Source organism: Urocampus carinirostris, chromosome 1 (genome assembly GCF_059441175.1).
Source record: "Urocampus carinirostris isolate Australia breed hairy pipefish chromosome 1, RoL_Ucar_1.0, whole genome shotgun sequence".
Taxonomy (NCBI): Eukaryota; Metazoa; Chordata; class Actinopteri; order Syngnathiformes; family Syngnathidae; genus Urocampus; species Urocampus carinirostris.
Window position 1 is genome coordinate 43,980,957 of NC_142349.1, and position 26,774 is coordinate 44,007,730.

The 26,774-nt window shown below is 39.9% G+C and overlaps 1 protein-coding gene across 3 annotated transcripts; it reads left to right on the top strand.

Annotated features, from left to right (window-relative positions):
* The first annotated feature begins 1,526 nt into the window (after nt 1-1,526).
* On the top strand, nt 1,527-20,052 carry elac2 (elaC ribonuclease Z 2). Of its 3 annotated transcripts, none has more exons than XM_088340726.1 (24): nt 1,527-1,713; nt 1,804-2,009; nt 2,079-2,129; nt 5,901-6,036; nt 6,147-6,204; nt 6,283-6,351; nt 6,420-6,515; nt 6,609-6,649; nt 6,741-6,799; nt 7,249-7,321; nt 7,497-7,609; nt 10,082-10,180; nt 10,281-10,419; nt 10,532-10,617; nt 11,615-11,736; nt 12,772-12,865; nt 13,435-13,573; nt 14,136-14,174; nt 14,300-14,409; nt 15,282-15,381; nt 16,219-16,339; nt 16,597-16,675; nt 17,788-17,932; nt 18,075-20,052. In XM_088340726.1, exons 1-24 carry the CDS (start codon nt 1,705-1,707, stop codon nt 18,267-18,269), a joined length of 2,379 nt encoding a protein of 792 aa, XP_088196852.1. In that variant the 5' UTR covers nt 1,527-1,704; the 3' UTR covers nt 18,270-20,052. The 3 variants fall into 3 exon arrangements, with proteins under 3 accessions (XP_088196852.1, XP_088196841.1, XP_088196861.1); XM_088340735.1 differs by having other exon boundaries at nt 1,529-1,684; XM_088340715.1 differs by having other exon boundaries at nt 1,527-2,009.
* The last annotated feature ends 6,722 nt before the right edge of the window (nt 20,053-26,774 follow it).

Consider the following 26,774-nt stretch of genomic DNA (forward strand, 5'->3'; position numbering starts at 1 on the left):
AACAAGGCTCAATATAATGCATACAGAAACAAACAGCATGTTATCCCACTAAAAATGGGAAAAAGTCACGGTTGAGTTTGGTTGATAGAAGTCTTGATGTAACAGATTTTTCTTTATTGTCATTTATATCAATGTGGTGAAATATTGTTGGCAACAAGATTAAACATTGCATTCTAGGGTAAACATTCAATAGTCCAAGGAGAGAAATAAGATAAATTCTTGTAAGAATGAATGGGGGAAAATGTATTTACAAATTAGTGCTCAGAGACAGGCTCACGCCATAAGTGTGCAATGAAAGAAAAGGGCATTGCTTCAATGGCGCAAGTAGTGCAGTAACATTGAGAAACAATAAATACCGTATAAGTGGCAAGATATACAGTATATTTTCACAGTTTTGCACGCCAGTTTAGGGTGGTGATGCTCCTGAGGAAGAAATTATCTTTGAGTCTGTAAAAGCCTCAGTAATAGACAATAACTACCAATAATATGCTATTAGAAAGCAAAATGTAATGACAATCTTAATTTTTTTTTTGCTTAAATGCCTTTTAATTTTATTTGTTTTATAGTGGTTTATCTTAAATTGTGTAATAAGAAAAATCAACGATGGATGTGTGTACCTTTAAATAGACACGAAAACAACGGTTACATTAAAACACAAATCCCCCCTCGAAATTTTAAAACTTATTTATTGTTATTGCTCTCACATAGTCAACATTTATGTTTCGCCGCCGTTAATACGTTTAATACAATTTCAAATTTGTAGGGCTACGCTGTACATTTTTTGTTCATGATTTTTTTTCTCATAATTAATGTTCTTGCTTTTTCTTAGAAGTTTCGCTTTTAATCCGGATCGTCTCGATCACCGGTAGGAGATAACGTCATCGAAGATTACTAAAATTGTTGCAGTACACTAGCAAATTATACAATCGATCAAGCATCTCATCTCATCTCATTAGCTGCACCGCTTATCCTCAGTAGGGTCGCGGGGGTGCTGGAGCCCATCCCAGCAATCATTGGGCAGTGGGCAGGGGACACCCTGAACTGGTTGCCAGCCAATCGCAGGGCACACAGGGACAGACAACTCGCTCGCTCATTCACACCTAGTGACAATTTGGACTGGCCAATCCACCTGAAATGCATGTCTTTGGAATGTGTGCCCGGAGGAAACCCACACAAGCACGGGGAGAACATACAAACTCTGCACAGTAAGTCCGGTAGCTGGATTTATTTGGTTGTTCTCACAAATTATCTTCGTTCTCATCCTACTTAGTCTTCCCTACAGTGAGTAGATAGGTGCTGCGTTGGGTTCGTAAGGTTTATTATCACTTAAGGGGAAATGCAATCATTAAGGGTAAGGATGAGTTCAAGAGGTATGTTAAAGTTTTAAATGCAGAAATGTTTCAGGCCTGGTTTAATAATTTATACAGTAATCTACAGTAAAAATATATAAAGTTTGGAGTCATAATGCGCCTCCTTAACTCCGATTGGTGCAGAGCGATGTGAAAGCCTCGGCAGTCATTGACAGAAGTTCACTGTGACGTCATCATTGGATGCCGGAAGTCGTGTATCTCACATGTGTGGTGTCAATTCGCTTTTTTGCTCACCGGTCAATTGGGTTATCTTTTCCTGTTAGGTGGTTGGAGTATGTTTGACTTAGAAGAATCCACATGAAGATATTTTTAGGGTGACGCATTTTTTATTAATATGAACTTGGTAAAGGCGTTCAAGTTGTGTGTGTCCGCTGCTGCTCGCCCGCTGTTCACCGCTCCGCGATGTTGCCCTCTTTTCCGACCTGCCTTGCAGACGCGTCGCTCAATGGCGGACAACTACACGATGGAGCAGAAACGGCCCGGTAAGCAGCAAGCTAAGCCGCTGCGGAAGCTAAAAAGCAAAGAGACCCGCAGCAAACGTGGTGATGTGCATGGCCCCGCCACCGTGTACGTGCAGGTGGTCGGCGCCGGAAGTCGGGACAATGCCGCATCTCTTTACGTCTTTTCCGAGTTTAATAGGTACGTATTTGCGCACGCCTTTGCGTCTTGAGCACATGACGCCGTGACTATAGATCTGTTTCTTTGCAGGTACTTGTTCAACTGCGGGGAAGGGACGCAGAGACTCATGCACGAACACAAGTAAGACACATCAAACTGCAGCTGATTATTTTAGAAATAGATTTATCAGCCGAATATAAAAGGAGCTGTATGTGTTACGGGTCCCAGATTACCCCGGGTTTCCACACAACAATATTGATTTTAAAGTAGTCTACGCCTCACCCACAGTGTTTCTATAAAATGAGGAGAATGTGGTGCCACTCCGCCAGAATCCATCCGCTGGTATCATTTTATCTACACTAATCAATAACCATCAATCTCTATAGACAAGTCAAATGTCCATACATAGTACTGATAAACAATGTTCCTTTGTAAAGATCCACATGTATTAATCTAGTGCATTTTTATTCAATTGCAGGTATGCAATTAAATACAAAAGTGCACACTCATCCATCCGGCCAGAAATTATGCTACACACATGAAATTACCTATTGTGTAAATCAATAGCGTATAAATAACAAACTTTGTGGACAACTCTGCTTGAATCCATCCCCTGGAATTTGCGTGGAAGTGACTCGCGCTGAAAAGCACACCAGTGAACAGATACTGCAAAAAGGTTCCTACCCCCATAACAACACGCTGCAGCGATACTGTAAAATTATCTTTTGTTTTCCAAGATGTATATAGATAGATAAAACAATGAAATATTCGGTTCAATAATCTCCAATTTAAATAAACTTCTCCCACTCACAAATGAGAGTATCGCATATGGAAACCTCCTGTTCTCTGCTATTATTGCAGCCTCTGTCAGCTCTTTCTGATGTGAATGCAAGTATGTGCATTGCTTAGACGTGCTCGATTAAACTTTCCTTCTTTCATCTTTGTTGGGATTTGTGTTGGCGTTTGGAATATACTTGAAGAAGGTTATTGCATTACTTTTACCTTTTTCATGCTGCACTAACAAATAGAAACAAACCAAAACAACCTGTGGGGATGAGCATGACCTCACTCTCCAGCTAACACCCCCCCACCCCCAGCTTCCAATTGATATTACCAAATATGTTACCTCCTGAACAGCTTTGCTAAAAGTAATATAAAACAAATAAGCATAGTGGGGGAAAAATCGTAAGGGCTCTTAGATCTCAGTTGGGCACCGTTAACACATACTTAATAGAGAATATTTTTAACATTTAAATTTTCTCAAGGACACCTCAAACAACACACCCCAACTTTTAGATTACTCGTTGAAATTTAAAGTAAAACATTTCAATTTTAGATTGGCTATCAATTGAGACAAATAATGCAGACGGGGTCAAACTATATCCATTTGCACATTTCAGGCTGTCCATGCATAAAACTATATTCCATTAGTGCCAAAAATGTGCAAATATGTAGTTTGTGGATGTCATGCGGCATCCGTTAGTATTGCATGTCATTGCGTGCATTTGTCAAGTGCCATTGCCTGTGTTGAGATTAACATCGAACGTATGTGTGCACATGTAATATGTCGTTGTTTGTGTAGATGCCAGTTGTCCTAAGATGTCATTTCTAAGACCACAAAGTTCTACACAAACATACATTGAAAGTTGGCATCGTCAAAAGCAACGACACTTGAGATATGCGTAGGCTCAACACTAATGTCCACCGCATGACATCATTAAACTATACTTATTCAGAATGTGGGCACTAATGGAACCCAAAACGTGTGTATATACTGCATTACCCATGCAGTATATACACAAGGGTGTAGATTTGGCATGGTCTTGGGTGACGTGTCTCCACCGAATATTGAACAATCAGTGTTTGGTCCCCAACAATATTATGTGATTACTTTAAGGGGAAGAAAAATCGATTGATCAATGTCTTATTCACCCAACAGTACAGAGCAGGTTCAACAACATTCCCTAATAGATCGCTCACACATAGGACCAGCATTATTGGCTGTGCCTTTCCCCTTTTTCACCTAAGACTTAAGTTTGGTTTTGATTTGGTCCCATGAATGCCGACCCAAACTTACTTAGTGTGCAGCAAGTCATGTCGCATGCGTAGAGGACATGTCCTTAGGTGCAAAGACCGAGTTTTGGAAAATCAATGAATAATCCATGATTTATGAAGTTTTGAATACAGGGAGTGCAGAATTATTAGGCAAATTAGTATTTTGACCACATCAACCTCTTTATGCATGTTGTCTTACTCCAAGCTGTATAGGCTCGAAAGCCTACTACCAATTAAGCATATCAGGTGATGTGCATCTCTGTAATGAGAAGGGGTGTGGTCTAATGACATCAACACCCTATATCAGGTGTGCATAATTATTAGGCAACTTCCTTTCCTTTGGCAAAATGGGTCAGAAGAGGGACTTGACAGGCTCTGAAAAGTCAAAAATAGTGAGATATCTTGCAGAGGGATGCAGCACTCTTAAAATTGCCAAGCTTCTGAAGCGTGATCATCGAACAATCAAGCGTTACATTCAAAATAGTCAACAGGGTCGCAAGAAGCGTGTAGAAAAACCAAGGCGCAAAATAACTGCTCGTGAACTGAGAAAAGTCAAGCGTACAGCTGCCAAGATGCCACTTGCCACGAGTTTTGCCATATTTCAGAGCTGAAACATCACTGGAGTGCCCAAAAGCACAAGGTGTGCAATACTCAGAGACATGGCCAAGGTAAGAAAGGCTGAAAAACGACCACCACTGAACAAGACACACAAGCTGAAACGTCAAGACTGGGCCAAGAAAAATCTCAAGACGGATTTTTCTAAGGTTTTATGGACTGATGAAATGAGAGTGAGTCTTGATGGGCCAGATGGATGGGCCCGTGGCTGGATCGGTAAAGGGCAGAGAGCTCCAGTCCGCCTCAGACGCCAGCAAGGTGGAGGTGGGGTACTGGTATGGGCTGGTATCATCAAAGATGAGCTTGTGGGGCCTTTTCGGGTTGAGGATGGACTCAAGCTCAACTCCCAGTCCTACTGCCAGTTTCTGGAAGACACCTTCTTCAAGCAGTGGTACAGGAAGAAGTCCGCATCGTTCAAGAAAAACATGATTTTCATGCAGGACAACGCTCCATCACACGCATCCAATTACTCCACAGCGTGGCTGGCAAGAAAGGGTCTAAAAGAAGAAAAACTAATGACATGGCCTCCTTGTTCACCTGATCTGAACCCCATAGAGAACCTGTGGTCCCTCATCAAATGTGAGATTTACAAGGAGGGAAAACAGTACACCTCTCTGAACAGTGTCTGGGAGGCTGTGGTTGCTGCTGCACGCAATGTTGATCGTGAACAGATCAAAGCACTGACAGAATCCATGGATGGCAGGCTTTTGAGTGTCCTTGCAAAGAAAGGTGGCTATATTGGTCACTGATTTGTTTTTGTTTTGTTTTTGAATGTCAGAAATGTATATTTGTGAATGTTGAGCTGTTATATTGGTTTCCCTGATGAAAATAAATAATTGAAATGGGTATACATTTGTTTTTTGTTAAGTTGCCTGATAATTATGCACAGTAATAGTCACCTGCACACACAGATATCCTCCTAAAATAGCTAAAACTAAAAAAGCCCCACTCCAACTTCCAAAATATTCAGCTTTGATATTAATGAGACTTTTGGGTTCATTAAGAACATGGTTGTTGTTCAATAATAAAATTAATCCTCAAAAATACAACTTGCCTAATAATTCTGCACTCCCTGTATATAAACTTAAGTAGACTTCTACTGTTGATTTTAACTAGCCACCAGTCCAGTGGTGGTGTGCCAACCACTGGGAAGCAGTCCTTTCTCAGTATGTTCCCTGACAGCGCATGTTGTACATGTGTGCATTTATCACTGCAACTGAATGATGGGACTTTTGTTTCCAGGCTACGTGCATCACGACTGGACAACATCTTCTTGAGTCGAATGAGCTGGGAGAATGTTGGCGGCCTTTCGGGGATGATCCTCACTTTGAAGGACACTGGAGTACCAGAATGCGTGCTCTCAGGACCCCCTCAGCTGGTGCGACCACACCTCACAATTCCACTCAGTTTGTATATTTGGAGGAAAATGGAAACCAGTTCATTCTCCTGTCGAGTCCTACTTTTTTTTCACTTTGTTGGTGTTTGCAGGAAAGCTATGTGAAAGCCATCAAGACTTTCTCCGGGCCCCTGGACAACATCAAACTTTGTACGCCGTGTTCCTCTGCTCATCAAAGCTTTTTTTTTGTCTCCCTTTTAATGTATTTTCATTTTTTTCCCCCAACAGCTGTTCGTCCGTACACTGATGAAACGTATACAGACGATACTATGACCGTTGTGCAAGTTCCCATCTTCGGTATCACATCAGAATGCTCTTGTTTGGAGATGCGTGTACTTTCCTCACCTACGTTCTTTCTCTTATAGCCTCTTCTTGGAATGGCCAGCACCCTCCAGGAAGTAGCTTCTCACCAAGTCCAAACTCCACCAATAGAGCCGTCAATGACATCAAAGACCCTCATGGTGACTTATAATTCACATTACACATAATTCAGGTGGTTTATTGTTCTTTTTGTATACATTTAATTATAAACTAATACATTCCTTTTCTTGTAGGAGATAAAGACCCGTCGCTGGTCGTCGCGTTCATATGCAAAGTAAGACAACCTATCAATTAAAATATTCATCTCGTAATGCCTGTGTATATGTAACCCTCTTAAGTAAATGGCATTTTTTGTTTTGTGTCAGCTTCATCCTAAGAAAGGAAACTTCTTGGTGGGCAAGGCCAAGGAACTAGGACTTCCCGTGTACGTAATCTTACACTCTTCTCCAGAGACGCCTGGTTTATAGTTTTAGTATTAATCATTATTCTGCTGTTTTTACCTCTTTTTGTTTTTTAGTTTTGTGGGTTTTTTTTTTTGTATTTTGTTTTTTGGTGCCACTTTTTTACAGGATCAGTTGGGTTACCATTTTCTTTTGATAGCAAAGTATTCCTTAAAGTATGATTCCATGAAATATGTGTCTTTATTTTGCTTTTTATTAGAACACGTTTTTTCACTGTCAGGAGCTGTACACTAAATTTGATTCAGATTAAAGTTATTAGCTAAATATCTTTTTATCATGTTAGTCCCCCCACATAGATGGTATTTACTAGTCATGGGGTAGTGCATCAATGTTCATTTGTTGTTCCTAATTAGGTGTTAATCTTATTTTGTGCTGATTATAAATGTAAATAAAACTATTTTGTTTGCTCTAGTGGCACTGCAGCAATCGGCCCGCTTGTCGTTTCCCTAAAGAGTGGGCAAAGCATCACATATGAGGGAAAAGAGGTGTGTTTCTCAAGTGATATTGCTGTAATGTAAATTATTTTTATATATTTAGGTGTTAAGATGTTGCCGTCTTTGTAAGCATTCATTGATTCCCTCCCAGCTCCCTAAAACATAGAAAACACCTAGACTCAAAGGATGAACTAAAATTGCTTCTTTTTAAATATTTTTTCCTCAGATCCGACCAGAGCAGGTGTGCACCCCCACAGATCCTGGACCGGTGTTTCTGATTGTGGAGTGTCCTTCAGAAGAGTTTGTCAAGCCTCTTTGTAACAGTCAGCTTTTTTCAAAGTAAGCCCAAGGTCACTCTGATGGTTCCTCACTGGTAAACATGCCTCAAAAATGTTTTATATTAGACCCAGATGGCGTTAAGGGGCTCTAACACGCACACATTTGAACCATCCCTTTAAAGTAGCCAATATGTCTATTTTCCAGCCACTATCGCATTTTTAAAACCCTGTGGTGGGCGCTGGTTTTAGGACTTTTTGTCTTGCCCATTTGATAGAATAGAATAGAATATACCTTTATTGTCATTGTTACAAAATGGGTTAACATATTGTGACAACGAAATTGGGCATGACACTCCAGTTTTACACATTCACAGTGAGGTATGAGCCAAAAAGATAAAGGAACAGAGAAGATAAGGTTATAAAACAAGGGGGATAAGGCTATAGTTATAATTTACATGGTATTTACACAAGAAATGTCGGCATGTGGGATGTTACATACAGTGTTGTCGTGATACCGTTGGTATCGTAAGGGTTGTGCAATATTGCATTTGGTGCAAAGTCATCATAGTGCAAAAATCGTCAGAATATGCATTGGTGCAAACATAGACATCATAGTGCAGAAAAAGGAATTGAAAGAGATATTACAAATATTAAGGAAATGTCAGATGGCATTAATTCTGATAACGTTGTAATATTGAAATATGTCACTGCAGCAACAGTCTTGACTGCATTTATATCTTCGTTTTTTCGTAGCAAATGCTATTCATGATATTGATATATTTGAGTGTAGTTATTCACTTATTCATATATTTATTCATTCAGTTGTCATTCAGTCTCCATCTCAAGTAGATTCTGCAGCTAGGAGGAGGCATTAAGTTAATCAGTGCTTGCCATACCCTGTTAAGACAGAGGGGTGGGTCCACTGTCGTCTCCATCTCAAGTGGATTTTGCAGCTAGGAGGAGGCATTAAGTTAATCAGTGCTTGCCATACCCTGTCAAGACAGAGGGGTGGGTCCACTGTCAGAAGTTTTGTCCTAGCCCGCGCTCCCCCTATTATAAGTTATCGTCAGCCATTTTTTATAGCGCATTTGTGAAACAATACAACCTTGTTCTGTACATCGCATTGGCCGGAACATTTTGTTTCTGTTAAATACCTATTAAAAATCTTAGTGACACTGCTCTATTCCAGCGCTTGTTCTACCTGTCACAACCAACTTTTAAAAGAGCTCTCGGTTGGAAGGAAGTCATTTTTCTTTCCACCATGAAAGGGTTAAAGTTCTTACAACAATATCAAATAGATGCTTCTAACCGCAGTATATCCAGGGATCAGAATGGAGATTTTCATTTTCAGCTGAAATAGCCAGGGTCCAGGGCGGAGCCCGGTGGGGGGCTCAGGGGGGCCCTGAAGTCAACAGCATTTATCTTATTTGCTATGTAAAAATTGCACTAGAATGAATTAAATCCAACAAAACAGAAACCATGTATTATATATATATATATATATATATATATTGACATTAAAAGCATTCGTAATATTGAACATGATCATGATGATACAAAATAATCTATTTTAATAATGTTTATAACAAATTTTAAATTTTGTTTATCCTGTTCTAAATATTGTATAAACACAAAAGATAAAATCATTTCATAAATAAATAGATTTATAAATACCTCAGATTGGGATTTTCTGTCACACAGGGGAACCAGTGGTTGACTGCTGCTAGTATTTGAAGTGGAAGGATTTGAAACGGCCAATAATGTTGAACCGGTGGCTGCCGATTTTAAATGCGGATCCGAGTGCATAATTTGATCGCCGGCAAGCTATTTTTGCTTTGTGCTTGTTCATTTTAGCATGATCGATCAGTGCCACACAACCTCGCGTACCATAATTGATCAGATCGGCACAGTATAGACACTTTGCTTTCCCTGGAACATCACACTTTGCGATGAACTGGCTCAAAGTTTCTGTAACTTCCTCGATCTTTGCGCCGATTTTAACGTTTACTGTGACAGTCTTCTCCAGCCATGACCACTTAAATTTATTCTCGATTCCTTTATCAATCTCGGAGACAAAAGCCTCGTCTTCTTTTCTTAGTATTTTCATATTTACTTTTTCAAACACTCATTTCACCGTTTGAAAAGACCGGAAGGAGCGCCGTGTTTGAGAAAGCCAATGCTCTGAACAAAAGCTCCGCTGATTGGTTATCAGCGAACCCATCGACCAATGGTCTAAATGCTAACTTGGGGTGATTAAACAGTCACGTATCAAACCTCACATCCCCCCCCCCCCCCAAAAAATATTTTCTCATCGAATTTAGACGATTTACGGGAATGACCTTTGGGGTTCAAAAACAGCGGAAATCCGCGGATCCGCGGAAAATTCTGATCCCTGTATATCTGAAATCATGGCATGCTAATTTGTAACAAATATCTACTATAGAAAATAGTTCATCATTTATTAATAACTTGTCTAAAGTGACATCGTTTGAAGCTCTGAGTTGTCTTTTATGACATTTTTTCTTAAATGCAGATATCACGATGGGGGCGAGGAGGAAGCCCCTGCTCTGGTGGTGCACATAACTCCAGAGGCATTGTTGAAAACTGATCAATACCAAAACTGGATGAAAAGGTTTCTTGTTTCCTCCTTTACTTAGACTTTCTTTGACTTTTCTAGTCCATCCAAAAAAATCCCCTTATTTTGATTAATAAACAAATTGTCTGGATTACAGTTTCTCGTCCAGCACCCAGCATCTGATCCTCAACGAGCATGCTCCCACCAATCACAACGTGAGCAGCTACAAGATCCAAGCACAGCTCAACATGATTCACCCTGAAGTCTTCCCAGACCTCACAACCTATACACCAAAAGTAACTCGAGTTTTTTTCCCAACATGTTTGTCTCTACATCCGCATTCTTTTAGCGTTTCCTGCTAGGTTAATACACATCATAGATGAACGTTTCTGGATTTTGGAATTACAGGAGCCACCTACATCTCTAGAGGCGACTGCAGTCCGAGCTGAGTGTCTGCTCAAGTTCCAGCTGCGACCGATCATGGAGTGGCAAAGGTTATTTGGCAGGTTCTAAAATGGCTGTTGGACAGCAACTGTGTGAATGAAATACCAAAATTTGTATCATGGGAGTAAAATAACACCCAGAGCTAATTTTACAAGAGACGTTTATTTCATTTGAGTAGTATAAATTATAAATATGGGCCCCAATTTGGTTATTGCGTCAATTATTCAAATGTATTTTACATAAGATCAAGTTATATTTTTTAGTGGAATGTTCATTGGTCAACCTCTTTGCCCTGATTTGTTTAAAGCACTTGATTGTAATATATAAAGGCATAAATCCTAAATGAGCTGTATAAAATCTGGCACTTTACTTACTGGACCCATTTTTTTGCTTTTGTCTTTATTGCAGCCTCTGTCAAGCGCCATATGTTGCGCATTCAAGTAAATGTATTTCTTAGACACATTCGAAAAAACTTGATAGTTTAGGGTTGGTGTTTGGATTGTACTTGAAACGGGCCTTTTTTTACTCTCACCATTTTTATGCTACACTTACAAATACAAAACACATGGACGAGCAGGAAGTAACTCTACACTCACTATGTCGCCGATCCTCCTACCTAATGTATTCCACCCCGTACAGCTTTGCAAAAAGTTGGATAAAAGCAGTTTGGCGTGGTGGGAAAAATTTTAAGTGCTCTTTGAACTCAGTTTGGCATTTTTGGCACGTACTTGATAGAAACAAATCTTTCACTTTCAACTTTTTACAGGGGCAGTTTGTAATATTTTTTGGCTCCTTCTGGTACAAAAAAACCCTTAGGTCAAAACAAAACAAAAATATTGTTTAGAAAACTTGGCTGAAATACCTGAACTAGAGGAAAGATATAAGGGGCTCTTTGAACTTAGTTGGCCATTGTTAACACACACTTATTGGAGGAAATATTATACTTTCCCTGTGAACGACGTACACCACCATGAAGAAAATGCATTTTTGATTCCTTGCTTTTAGGGCTGTTAATAGAATACATTATCTTGTGTATTCATCATCTAGAGATGCGATCCCCCCATCTAACCATGAGGAGTTTGTCAAAGAAGCTTTTGATGTCCCCAACTTCTTGCATGAAGTGGCCAAATGTCAGCAGCTGTGCACCAACGCCTCAGCGGCACCTCCTGGTAAGTTGTGTCACTCATATTTGGTTTACTAATGAATTCAAATATGTATGTGTTCACATGGTGACTCTATATCAGTAATGTCAAACATTCAGCCTGTTCGATGATTTATTCCAGTCCGCTATCAATTTTTGAGTATGTAAAAAAAGTCTCTGGGTTATTTCAGTCAAAAGTAATGATATTTTTCAGTGTTGAGTTAGTTTAGCATGGTAAGTTGGCTCAGGTGTAAAACTGAATTAAACTGTATACAATTGGTACATAAACCAGTTTACATGTTTAACACCGAACCCGAAAATCATTTTTCTCTGATGTTTGTGAATAAATTTGTTGTGTTTAGAAAAGATACATTATAATACGTATGGTAGGTTACTCATTTAGGCTGAATGATAAAGCATAATACTCAAAAACAAAGCTAAAAATGTGTAGGTGGCATTGTTTTACTGATCGAGCCCACCTGAGAATAGAAAGTCTGGATCCAGCCCCAGAGCCGAACTGACATCCCTGTTCTACATCAATGATTAGGGATTTCTATTTTTTTTTTCAAGTTGGCTTATGGTTTCCTCGATGTGATATGGTACTCAAAGCCAAAATTATTAACGGAGTCAAAAAGAAAAGTTAAATTGCTTAAAACTAAGGCCAACATTTTAAAACTACTAACTCATGATCTTACTTGCCTAAAAAGCAAGTGTTTTTTGTTTATTAAATCTAGTTCAAATTTTGTAAGACTGAGTTGTGAATAGATCTTGAACATGAAATATTTGCACAGAGGCAAGGCCTCACAAGTTTAAAAAGCTCTGATCCTTATGGTAGCAAACTGCGCTTTCACGATTCGATAGATGGACAACGTAAGAAGAAAAACAGACATCGCAAAAACTGAAATACACAATAATGAAAAAATGCTTAAAACTCTTGACAATCAAAATAATTTCTGAAAATCAACTGCCACAAAGAGAAGGTGATAGCTTTGACATTTTATCAGAAACATTTCACACAGCCTTATGCATATATATATTGCTTTATATATGTGCATTGATGCAGGACGAACGGAATACCCAGAATTAGTTTTCTTGGGAACTGGATCGGCGCTTCCAATGAAAATCCGGAATGTCAGCAGCACTTTACTCAACATCAGGTTGGTGGGAAGAAATTCATGTCTAAAATGTTTGTCAATGTCATCCTATTGGTGCCATATTGACATGGTGTCCTAATCAAGAAAGGAGGGCATGTTTGTCCCAGTGCTTGGGCATTATATAATTATTAGTAATGTGTGAGAGTACAAATTCGAGGTCTTAGTGCCAAGGATTGTAAAAGTATCTGTGCCCACAATGGTAGCCAAAATATTTACCAATCAGGAACTAAAATTTAAAGGAATGGTAAATTTCTATTGAATAAATGCAATTATAAATAATGTATTTTGGGGTATTTAAAGCCTCTTTTTTTTTTTATTTTATTTATTTTTTTTTTAATTTATTTACCAGTACTAGTGGTACAGTGTTTGGTATTGTTGGGGCACCACTACCTCAAGTGTGTCTTGGGCAAATACAGCCTGGTGCCAAATTGGTCTAAAAAATGTGTTCTCAAACATCCCTAAATATTCTATTTAGTTGCAGCTGTGCTGAATTTGACCAGAATAGTTTTGTAATTTGAAACCTTGGAAATTGGAGTTGAAAAGTCATTTCAATAATAATGAACTTGTTTTAGTGCAAACCGTTCCTTGCTGTTGGACTGCGGCGAGGGGACTTTCGGGCAGTTGTGCAGACACTACGGCGACCATGTGGATGAGGTCCTGTCCGGCATCTCGGTCGTGTTTATTTCCCACATGCACGCTGATCATCACACGGTTAGTTGACTTTATTCCATCTTATGATGATCTTTTATTTTATTATTTTCAAAATTTAGTGATCTTAAATGTGGGGTGCATAGATGGAGGTGCCATTAATAAGTATGAAATTAAATATTTTTTCAATTAGGTATGTGTTAATAATGCCCAAATGAGTTCAAGAAGCTTTGTATATTTATTTTTGACTGCACCTATCTGCTTTTATCTTTTATCATTTGTGTTCCAGCCACAGAGCGCATTAGGCTGAAAAAAGGGGTGGGGGGAGGAGGGGGTAGATTGATTTCACCCGTGTGCTGGTTGTTTTCATTTATTCCAGAATAAAAAAGGTGAAAGTAATGAAACGGACTGTTTCAGATACAATCCAAATGCCCACCCAAACCCCCAAAAAGATGAAAAGAGTTTATTCGAGAGTGTCTAAGATCTACATGTATATACACACACGGAACACAGGCAGCTTGACAGAGGCTGCAATGATGATTTCAGCCAGGAAATGGCATCAGAAAGTAGAATGTTTTATAAGTTACGGACACCACTTTTAACTTAGCCATTCCTTTGTTGACAGGGTCTGCTCAAGCTGCTCTACCAAAGACACCGTGCGCTGGTATGTAAAACCATAGTATTTCAAGTATTTCCTGTTACTTTTTTCTTGCAACAGAGATTAATTCATAAACTATAGGGATAATGTTTGGGGGTCAATGAACATGATGGTGCCTGATGGTATTTCAGGCGACATTAGGGAAGGCCTGGAGTCCTGTTTTATTGCTGGCCCCCGGAGACATGATGAGCTGGCTGAGGGAGTATCACATCGGCTGCCAGGAGATTCTTCATCACGTGAAGTATGCATCTTTGCATTGCAGGGATTTTTTTTTCTTCTTAATATATAACTTTTTATTTCTTACACACAATTGGACAGAGGGTTGAGTCGCCCACCATACAGCAAACACAAACAAAAATATATACAATTAAAATTCCCATAACTAACAAAATAAACAAACAAAAGATGATAATAAATAAAAAATAAAATTAAAAGGTGAGATGTTAAGACATCAAGTAAAAAATGTGTAATAGGCTCCCATCTTTTCTCAAATTGATCTAGTTTCTGTTGAAATCTGATTTTTTTTCCATGATGTACATTTGCTTTCATTTGTCTCTCCATTGTTTTATGTCAGGAGGTTGTGGTTTCAACCACAAAACTATGATCATTGTCTTTGCTAGCAGAAGCATTACCCTAAGTACATATTTGTATTGACCGGTCAATGACTCTTATAGCAAAATTCCTAATACATAAGTCACTGGGTCCAACCGCAACTCCCAACCAATAATTAATTTTATTTCTGGCTGAATACTTCTCCAGAAATTTCATATCTCAGGGCAATTCCAGAAAATACGTGTGAAATCCCCAACCTTCCCACAGCTCTGCCAACAGAAATTTGATGTTCTTATATTTTGAAATGATAGAGGGTGTATAGTAGTAACGCATTTTTACTTTCCATTCAAACTACCTCCATGTTGGACTGCTGGTTATTTTGTGTCCCTCTTTCAAAGTTTTCTCCCAATCGTCATCTTTTATCACTATATTATGGAGATTTTTTTAAATTGCATTTGGGAGTCCTGAAGTACTTTTGCATTTTTCAAAAGTACCCTGCCGCCTGTCATTTGTACAGTTGATGGTTCTTACTGATGTAATCTTATTGTTTTTCTCTTTCAGCTTCATCCCAAATGATTTATTGCGACATAAAGCCGAAGCTCCCAAGCCAAAGACGAAAGCATTTATCAGAGCTTTACTAAAAAACAACGATTTGGAAAAGGTTTTTCTTAACATTCTTTACTCATCTTTGGCCAGCAGGGGGGATCTGGAGGTGTCACATAACAGCAAAGATATGCTGCCCATTTTACTTCTGTTTCATGATTCTGATTGGAAACATATAATAAAGTTTAACATGAAACGTTACAACTACTACTACTAATATTTACCAGCTAAGCCAGTTTGTTTGCTCATTTTATACATCCATCCATTATCTGCGCTGCTTATCTTCAGTAGGGTCTTGGGGGTGCTGGAGCCCATTCCAGTCATCTTCGGGCAGTGTAGTGGGGATACCCTGAACTGGTTGCCAGCCACACACAGGGCACATGAGACGGACAACTCACTCGCTAATTCACACCTAGGCACAATTAGTCCCGGTTAATTAACCTGACATGCATGTTTTTGGAATGTGGGAGGAAACCCAAGTACCTGGAAGAAAACCCGTCATTTTATACAATTTATTTTAATTTGTTTCAGGGAAACAATTATATTTGCAAGACAAAACAACCTTTGCAAGAACTTACAAGATGGAAACGTGACTTTTCTAAACACGTTACAGATGAGCCATAATTTGCTACTGTTATGGTACAATTGACAATTACGGGCAAACGGGCAGCCCCCCACGACACATTGTGTGTATTCTGTGCCTTCATTTCCACAAATACAATGTTATGTATAATATTTAGATTATTGGGAAAATACCTCTTTTGACTTCCCTTCAGTATGGGACTTGACATATTTTTAGCCAGTGTAGGTATACTTCAAATAATTTGATGGCATTGTGATCATTGCTATTTGTACATTTTTATTATATATCTAAATTTGATGTTTTTGTTGTCAGTTTGAGACCTGCATTGTCCGTCACTGTAAGAATGCTTTCGCCTGCAGCCTGATCCACCAGTCAGGCTGGAAGATGGTGTTCTCCGGAGACACCATGCCCAGCGACGCCCTGGTGAAAATGGGTGAGAAGCAGAAATAATTGAAAATTATTTATACAATAAATAACAAGTGTAAGAAGACTGTACACATGTTCTTATTTAGAACTGGGTGCAATGAACAAAAACCATTTATATAAAGTGGTATTTTTATAATCATCACATAGATCCAAAACCTTCGGTGCCTCATATGGAATATCCTCATTGACAAAATAGAAACTGGAGGAACGGTATTCCTTTGTATGTCTACATTCTTTTTACAACTAATTTATTTTGTCTTCCAGGTAAGAATGCCACTCTGTTAATCCATGAAGCCACGCTGGAGGATGGCTTGGAGGACGAGGCTATGGACAAACGGCACAGGTCAGGGAAACCACATCAAATCCAATTGCTATGTAGAGAGAAACAAGTCAAAATTCCTACTTAAACCCTTTGTTGGGGCTACCAAATTTGATACCAAGTGCACAAAAGCACAAAACACTAATAGCCTGTCCATAAATGTATTTTTCTCGAATGATGTCACACTAATGTAAAGGTTGATTACACAAACCACATATTTAAATAGACTTATTTAATTGGACGGTTATTTTATTTTGGAAGATTATTATTGTAAAGTTTTGTTGATGAGGCACCCTGTACGACTTGTTTAGCACGTCTGTCTCACAGGTTCAATTCCAGCTACCGGCCTCCCTGTGTGAATCTTGTATGTTCTTCTGTGGTCTGAGTGGCTTTTTCGGGGCACTTCAGTTTTCACCCACGTCCCCAAAACATGCATGGCAAATTGTTCGTAGGAATGAGTGTCTGTCTCTGTGTGCCTTGCGACTACCTGAAGACAGTTTGGTTAGGCTCCACTGACTTTTCAGTTTCTTCATGCCAAAGTCACAACTTCAAGGCAACTCCTCCCACATTCCACAAAACATGCATGTTAGGTTAATTGGCCGGTCCGAATTGTCCCTAGGTGTGAACGAGCGAGCGAACTTTCTGTTCCTTTGTGCCCTGCAACTGGCTGGCAACCAGTTCAGGGTGTCCCCTGCCCACTGCTGGAAGATAGCTGGGATGGGCTCCAGCACCCCTGCAACCCTACTGAGGATAAGCGGTGCAGATAATGACGCCATATCAACACAATCTCAGGTTTCATAACTTGTTGCATAAAGTATCAAATAATTCCCTTCAATATTTCCAAATGGGGTTTTTGTTCTCTTTAGAAAAGTATGTTCAAATCGAATTTTTTTTTTTAAGTAAGCATCTATATGTAAATAGTTTTGAAATCTATATGAGACAATATATTTATCAAAAGAGATTGTTACTCTTACAAATAATAATTATACAACATTAATATACTTTGAACTAGGGTTATGAATTCGTATTACTGTTTCCTCAGTTCTGACATAACACTAATGTTGATTTGATCTTGCACAGTGACAGAATGCTACAATGTCATAGCACTAATGTGGCGTTGCCTTCTGCCATTCCAGTACGACGTCGCAAGCCATAGACGTGGGCATGAGGATGCAGGCAGGATTCATCATCCTGAATCATTTCAGCCAGCGCTACGCCAAAATCCCGCTCTTCAGCAACGAATTCACCGAGCAAGTGGGCATCTCCTTTGACCACATGCGGGTGAGATTTGGTCTTAAATAAATGCAATCATTTTGGAGATAAAAGTATAAAGTGAACCAGACCCGACCTTGTTTGGTTTGGTCCCCCTGTAATTGAAAATAGGGTTCACTTTGAAAATAATTGGTACACTTGTGTCCGTCAGGTGCGCTTGGGAGACCTTAAAGTCCTTCCAACTCTCATCCCGGCACTCAAAACGCTCTTCGCAGTGGACCTGGAAGAAATGGAAGAGAGAAGAGGGCGACGAGAGCTCAAGCAGAAATGGACATCTGCCTTCGAAGGTCAAAAGGAAGACGACGACTCTGCCGTCTTGGACACCAAGAGACTAAAGAGTAGCTGAAGACTGAGTTAAAGTGAACCACGCCGTGCCAAGGAATTCAGTTGTGCCCTTCAATCATGACAATGCACTGTTTGGTCTCAAATGAAGTGAAACTGTCAATCATGAATTACTTTTTTTATATTTTAAATCAGCATCTTCATCTTGTTTTGATATTTTGTTTATACTAAGATGTTGTCAAAGTTAGTTGGCCTAGGTAAAATGCCTGATCCCATTTCATCATTGGTTCCTTGATGTCATTGCAGCACTTCCATCTTTTGTTTTTATTTTGTTTTGAATTGCCGTGTCAGCAAATAATGTAATTTCGATTACAAATATGTGATGTGCAAATATGCAAAAAATCTCTGATTGATTGCAGTGTCTGATTATCCTGAATTTGTCACCTTCCTACTTTGTCTGCATTATTTGATTTTTGAGAAGGTGTATACATTTTTAGCTTCCTGCTTAATATATAATTTCCAAACCTGTTTAACTTGGAATGAAAGAACAATATTTTTCAATTAGTAATTAATACAATAACTGGAACTGATTAGGTCAACTGTCAATGGCCAATTTTATTTTATATGAAAAAATAGGAACATTCTCAAGTGTCAATTGGTGGTGTCTACCTCAATAACCTGAAGAGAAATAGTTCATTTAAAAAGTTGAAGCATTTTGATGGTTAACTGGGAAATATCCATGCTTACAACTAACCAGGTGTCTTGAATTGTCTTTGTAATTGATAAGCTAGTGAACATTGTTTGCCACAAAGTTAGACATAGCACTCCAGGGTAAGCAATAGTAGGTCTGTACACAAATGAGTGGCTTAATTTGAACAATATAGAAAACTTTTTATGAAGATGTAGAACTTATGTGTTCTATTTGTTGGTTTCTGCAACATTAAATCTGTTTTTGTGCTTGTGAATGCAAAGAAGACCGTTAATGCCCAGAGGACTGCACTGAAACCCCATCCATCCATTATCTGCACCGCTTATCTTGAGTAGGGTCATGGGGTGTACTGAAACCAATTGTGATTTTTGAAATGGGCCAGGAGGTAAAGCGATCACCTTGGGATCAAGAGGTAGCAGGTTTGATTCCCGGCCCCTCTGTTATATGTCGAAGTGTCCTTTGGTACGAGACAGAATCCCTAATGCCCCAATAGCACGTAGTTATCTAACATGGCTGACGCTATCGGTAGGGTTACTTTAACTAGATTACTTTCAATTACTTTTAGATTATTCTAATACCAAATATGCCAATAAAAAACAAAAGAAACCAAATATGAATAAAATTATGACTCAAAACACATGGTAAGCTTTCTCTCCTGGCTTTGGTGTCTGGCAAAACTAACATAAAATGCGACAGAAACAAAATGAAAACAGCTTGCCAACATAATTTTTGCCATTCCATGTATTCCGTTACTCCCCAAGCCTGCACAAAATTTAGTAATTTTAGTCATATTTAGTTTATTTTGTTTTTTATTATCATATTTGGTATTGGAGTAATCCAAAAGTAATTGAAAGTAATCCAGTTAAAGTAACCCTACCTGACCCTGGCTATCGATTACTTTGTGTAAAAGGGAAAAGTGTGAAGCACATTGAAAAGCACTTTGGGAGGTCTTCATTGACTTGAAAAGCGCTATATAAATGCAAACCATTTACTTTTATCATGCAAATGTTTAAAGGTGGGGTGTGCATTTGAGCTGTCTTTTAAAAGAAAATCATTTTCTCTATTAAGTATGTGTAAATAAAACCTGAATGAGATTGAGATTGGCCATTAGACTGTTAAATGGTCAATCACACACATAGTAAGTCTACACTGCTGCTAATCTGTACATCTGTTGTTTGTTTGTTTTTTTTGCACTACTAGGAGTTATTTATACCTAGCCAATCCTTTACACATCTGTTCTCCTCTGCACTATCGTCCTACAGTGTTATTGTTACTGTACAGTGACTTGTTTACCTGACTGCCCATTTTGCACATCTGGTTAACTGCTACTCTTGCACTCTTTGCACTACTGTATAATACTATACATAGCCATAATTATTTAGTATATTATTAGTACTTCAATACTCCAACTCAATACGACATTTTATTTATATCTGTACATTCAAGGAAACTATACGGGTCAGATGTATCGACATTTCATTCTGTATACACCTGTACTAGAATGACTATAAAGTATATCTGAATCTGAATAACGTTTCAAAATTTGGACAGCACCTTTTACACTGTCTAGTTTTATTTTGAAAGCATGACCAACTTGGGTACCAAGGTGCTTACATACCTGTCAACCTGTACGTGTTTGCCGTACAAAGTACGTTTATTATGCATTTTAAGACGTGTACGGCATACAAGGAAATCTGTATGGAAAAACGCAAATTTGTCAATTATGGGTGCCATCCGGTATACACCAACTATCACGAAACGGCAAATCAATCAAGTCAAACAAGTTCGCCGCGGTAGCCTCTACCTCGATATCGTTCTCTTTTGCGTTGCAAACGAAGCGAGCGGTTTGATGCTACTGTGTGCATGCATCTGCCGCCTCGGATTTCATGTGATAGTTGTGCAGTGAAAGGAAGTCCGTCTCTTTTTAGAGAACCGGCTTTTTCGGCTCAACTCATTAAAGAGAGCCGGCTCTCAAACAGCTCACTTGCTTTGATGCATTACCGGTATATTACGAATCATTATTGTTGTATGAAGAAGTTAGTATAAAAGGAGAAAATGAAAAAAGACAGGTTTGTGGTTATCCCTTAAATCAGTATTATACCAACAATAATTTAATGCAGAAAATGAATTCATAATTTGAATAAGAAAATGTACCATTCTACTTAATTATATTTGCATGTATTTTTTTCCTTCTACAGTGAACGTCCAAGCTACTTAATTTTTGAACTTTTTTTTATAATGAACCTCATTCATGTCGATCAACTCAGGATCTCACAACCTAATGTTAATTAACATATATATATATATATATATATATATATATATATATATATATATATATATATATATATATATATATATATATATATATATATATATATGTATATATATATGATGTAACGAAACACATGTACAATATAACATGTTAAACTACATAAATAAACACGTTTTTAAAAAAAATATGGTGTAAGATTATTTTATATATTGTAAGGGAAAATACAACATTTTGTAAGTGCATGGAGCCGTGGAGGTTGACATGTATGTGCTTAACTTGTTTGGGTGTTTGGGCATTTTGGTTGGCCATCGTCCATAAAAAATTGTGTTTGTTTTTTACTGCTTTTTCCCCTTTTTTCTTTAATTAGTTTTTGTATTTTGTGTTTGTCTCGCTGTCGGTCACCCCTCTCGAGGGATATGACCAGGGTAGATAGATTAAAAAAAAATGCGTTCTAGTTATTGTTTTTCATTTTGTGCTTCCGCTGCCAGCAACACGGGGGCGTTCAAACAACGCCATCCCTCAGCTACTGGAGCTAAGAAGAAAAACAAGATGAACATGCGGTAAGTACACAACGTTAGTTATATACAGTAGTCTGTTTTAAATTCACTTTCAAATGGTTAACTGATGACTGTTGTGTGACCTCTATCCACTGACTGAGAGAAAGTAACTAATATTTACCCCTGACCTGAAATAACAAAGTCCATTAGAATTGTTCCAAAAATACAGGAAAGGTGAATGTCTTCAATGTTTTTATTGGCAGTAGCTGTGTAAAAACAATACCTCATGCACACACACCATTTTATTAACAAATAAAATAGTAATAATTATATATATATATATATTGATTATTGATTGATTGATTATTGCTCCAGCGAAGGTCGGGGGGTCCCGTCCCTGTGCGTTGAGCCGACAAGATGAACCAGGTTTTTCCAATGCTGGCGGTTTTGTGCCAGCCTTTCTGCATCCTCTACAGCAACTCCGTGTTGTTGGAGGTCGCCCGCAACGACGTCGAGCCATCGAGTGCGGGGTTTCCCTCGTGGTCGTCTCCAGCCTGCGGCCTTTGGGTCAAACTGGAGAATGGCTCGTGTCGGATGGCCTGGTGGTAGACGAAGGACATGGCCAAACCAGCGGGTGCGGCGTTGTGCGACCAAGGAAGATGCTCGGGGCTGGCACGTGCGGGCTCTGAGCTCTTTATTGGAGTCTCGCTGGGGCCACCTGATGTTCTCGATGGTTCTGAGAGCCCTGCTATCAAAACCGTCGATTCTTGTGGCCAGGGTGTCGTTCAGGGGCCATGTTTCTGAGCCATGAAGCAGGATAGAGAGTACGGCGAGGTTGTAAATGCGGAGCTTCGTCTTGCGTGTGATGGTCTGGTGCCGCCAGAGTGGTTTCCAGAGAGACTGCAGAGCAGATGCTGCCAGGGCTCTTCTGCGGAGAATCTCTGGTTTTAGGTCCCCATTGTGTGTCACCATGGACCCCAGATACACAAAGCTCTTGACAAGCTCTACGATCTCATCTCATTAGCCGTACCGCTTATCCTCATTAGGGTCGCGGGGAGGCTCTACGATGTCGCTACCAATTTGGATGGGAGGTGGATCTGGTCCATCACCGACATACATGAACTTGGTTTTCGTCCAACTCACTTGGAGGCCAAGCCGCGCTGCCTCTTCGCTGTAAATGCCCAGAGCGTCTCTCAGCTGGCTGTAGGAAGTGCTGAGCATGATGGTGTCGTCAGCATACTCCAGGTCAGTCAGGTGGTAGTTGCCGAAAGACACTCCGGGGATGCGCTCACTAACCCTGAACATCAGATGGTCGATGATGCAATTAAAAAGGTCAGGAGCAGCCACGCAGCCTTGACGAACGCCGCTGGAGATAGTAAACCAGTCGGAGTCAATGCCGTTGATACGGACACAGCTCTCTGCGTTGCTGTAGAGCAGCTTGAACAGGGCTATGATCTTGGGTGATGCTCCGAGAGCTTGGAGGATGTTCCACTGTGAAGGGTGGCAGACGGTGTCAAAGGCGGCCTTCAGATCAATGAATCCGATATACAGATGGCGATCTTTACGGAATTCACGGGTCTTCTCTATCAGCAAACGGACGGCAGAGATGTGGTCCGTTGTGGAGCGGTTGGGCATAAAGCAAGCCTGCTGGGGACGGCGGCAGCTTCTGATTGCTGCAAGGGCACGGCTGAGCAAGATCCTGGTAAAGACCTTGCCCGGGATGGAGAGTAAGGTTATACCTCTGTGGTTTCCACAGACAAGCCTGTCACCCTTGCATTTCCAGAAGGGCATGATGACTCCTCTGGTCCAGTGGGTGGGCAGCTGTTCCGATTCCCACACCTGGTTGAATAGGCAGGTTAGCCACTCCACCATGCCATCACCGCCGGCCTTGAGCATCTCACCGGTAATGGCACAGATGCCATGGGCTTTTTTGGTGTTCAGCTTCTTCAGAGCAGCTCTCACTTCCTCGGGTGTTACAGGGTCTGTGCAGCAGGCGTCGCTAGGAGCTGCCGTGTTTGCAGCCACTAGGAGGGTGGGATCAGCCGGGATGGTGCTGACCCATCCGAGGGGGATATATATATATATATATATATATCTATTATCTGCACCGCTTATTCTCAGTAGGGTCACGGGGGTGCTGAAGCCCATCCCAGCTATCTTCGGGCATTGGGCAGGGAACACAGAGACAGACAATTCACTCGCTCATTCACACCTAGGGACAATTTGGACCAGCCGATTAACCTGACATGCATGTTTTTGGAATGTGGGAGGGAACCGGAGTACCCGGGGGAAACTCACGCAAGCACGGGATGAACATGCAAACTCCACACAGGAAGGTTCGATCTCATGACCTCAGATCTGTGCCGCACACGTGCTAACCACTGCACTGCTGTGCTACCCTTTCTTGTCAGGTTAATCATTTAATTTGTATAACCAATACTCAATATTATTGGAAAACTACAGACCTACAGGTTACAATTTTGATTCACATCCCCTAAGGACCCTTGACTAGCATGTTTAAAAAAAGTGTTTGTGTGCGTGTGTGCGTCTGTGCGCGTGTGCGCGTGCGTGTTTGCCCTGATCCATGTTACACCATCTCATATTTTGTGTTTTTAAGAACAAGACTAATGAAAATGTGATGTTTCTGGGATTAGATGTTTTCTGGGGAGTGATGCCCTCAGAAACTCATGCTCAGAGAGTTGTGCTTTGAGACTCTTCAACAGCTCTGCTAAGGTCACCTGAATGATAATAAGCGGCTTTCAAAAGGTCCTAAAATTCTAGCCTAGCTTAAGACGCTAGTCCGCGTGTCCGTGTATGTGCGTGCGTATGTTTATCAAACTTGTCAAAAAGCAGACGTGACATGGCTGTTCAATGATAAACCGGATGAACGTGTTGTGACACATGATGTGGTTTTCAAGGTCAAAATTCCGCTTGGTTAGTCAATTTATGCTAATCTTGTGCATGGACTACTGAGAGAATGTGTTTTATAATTTGGACCTGGTGACCAAGCGGATTTGTTGTGTTTAATACTGTATTTTTTGATAAATAATCATTTTTGATGGCCTCATGCATTTATCAGCAGGATATGCAGATGCATTTATACAGACCAGCCCCCTTCAAAAGAATACTATCTAAGTCTATTTAGTCCATCAAATGGTTAAAATAAAAATTAGACCTTAAAATACACTTAAAGCGCAACCCAAATTATTCCCTGACAATATTTTCTTCTGTGGTACCCTACTTGTCAGTATTTTGTGTTTTAAGAATGTAAGGTAAGACACAATGTCTATCTATTTTTATCCTTCTCTTTTGGACTTGATGATGACATCGATGTAGGCTTCAGGTAATGACCAATCATGACTTCAGAAAGCCGGTGATTCTGTGATTGTCTGTTTGCTGACCCCTGGGCAATATCTACAGTGCATCCGGAAAGTATTCACAGCGCTTCACTTTTTCCACATTTTCTTATGTTACAGCCTCATTCCAAATTGTATTAATTTAATCTCTTATCTAAAAATTCTACACAAAATACTCCATTATGACAATGTGAAAAAGTTTTTTTTTTTTTACTTTTTTTGAATTTATTAAAAATAGAAAACTAAGAAATCACATTTACATAAGTATTCACAGCCTTTGCTTAATACTTTGTTGATCCACTTTTGGCAGCAAATACAGCCTTTTTGAATATGATCCCACAAGTTTAGCACACCTATCTTTAGGCAGTTTTGCCCATTCTTTTTTGCAATAAGTCTCAAGCTCAATCAGGTTGGATGGTAGACGTTTGTGCACAGCCATTTTCAGATCTCTCCAGAGATGTTCGATCGGATTCAAATCTGGACTCTGGCTGGGTCACTCCAGGACATTCACGGAGTGGTTCTGAAGCCAATCTTTTGAGATCTTGGCTGTGTTCTTTGGGTCATTTTCCTGCTGAAAAAAGAACCCTCGCCCCAGCCTGAGAGCGCTCTGGAGCAGATTTTCATCCAGGATATCTCTATATATTGCTGCATTCCTTTTTCCCTGACTAGTCTGCCAGTTCCTGCTGCTGAAAAACATCCCCACAGCATGATGCTGCCACCACCATGCTTCACTGTAGGGATGGTATTGGCCTGGTGATGAGCGGTGCCTGGTTTCCTCCAAACATGGCGCCTGGCATTCACACCAAAGAGTTCAATCTTTGTCTCATCAGACCAGAGAATTTTGTTTCTCATGGTCTGAGAGTCATTCAGGTGCTTTTTGGCAAATTCCAGACGGGCTTCCATGTTCCTTTTACTAAGGAGTGGCTTTCGTCTGGCCACACTACCATACAGGCCTGATTGGTTGATTGCTGCAGAGATGGTTGTCCTTCTGGAAGGCTCTCCTCTCTCCAAAGAGGTACGCTGGAGCTCTGACAGAGTGATCATCGGGTTCTTGGTCACCTCCCTGACTAAGGCCCTTCTTCCCCGATCGCTCAGTTTAGAAGGCCGGCGCTCTCTAGGAAGAGTCCTGGTGGTTCCAAATGTCTTCCATTTACGAATAATGGAGGCCACTGTGCTCATTGGGACCTTCAAAGCAGCAGAATTGTTTCTGTATCATTCCCCAGATTTGTGCCTCAAGACAATCCTGTCTCGCAGGTCTACAGACAGTTCTTTTGACTTAATGCTTGGTGTTTGTGCTCTGAAATGCACACTAAACTGTGGGACCTTACATAGACAGGTGTGTGCCTTTCCAAATCATGTCCAATCAACTGAATTTACTGCAGGTGGACTCCAATTAAGCTGTAGAAAGATCTCAAGGATGATTAGTGGAAAAAAGATGCACCTGAGCTCAATTTTGAGCTTCATGGCAAAGGCTGTGAATACTTATGTAAATGTGATTTCTTAGTTTTCTATTTTTAATAAATTCAAAAAAAGTAAAAAAAAAAATTTCACATTGTCATAATGGAGTATTTTGTGTAGAATTATGAGATAAGAGATTAAATCAATACAATTTGGAATGAGGCTGTAACATAACAAAATGTGGAAAAAGTGAAGCGCTGTAAATACTTTCCGGATGCACTGTATGTCATCATCCTTCGGCAATATCTCTCATAATGAATAACACCAGAGAAGG

What these genes read in the sequence shown, in the direction of transcription:
- elac2 (XM_088340715.1), top strand. Translation starts at nt 1,705, where the DNA reads ATGAACTTGGTAAAGGCGTTCAAGTTGTGTGTGTCCGCTGCTGCTCGC. An exon ending in TCTCAGGACCCCCTCAGCTG is followed by an intron (nt 6,037 to 6,146) that starts GTGCGACCACAC and finishes TGGTGTTTGCAG; the next exon opens with GAAAGCTATGTGAAAGCCAT. An exon ending in TGTGCAAGTTCCCATCTTCG is followed by an intron (nt 6,352 to 6,419) that starts GTATCACATCAG and finishes TTTCTCTTATAG; the next exon opens with CCTCTTCTTGGAATGGCCAG.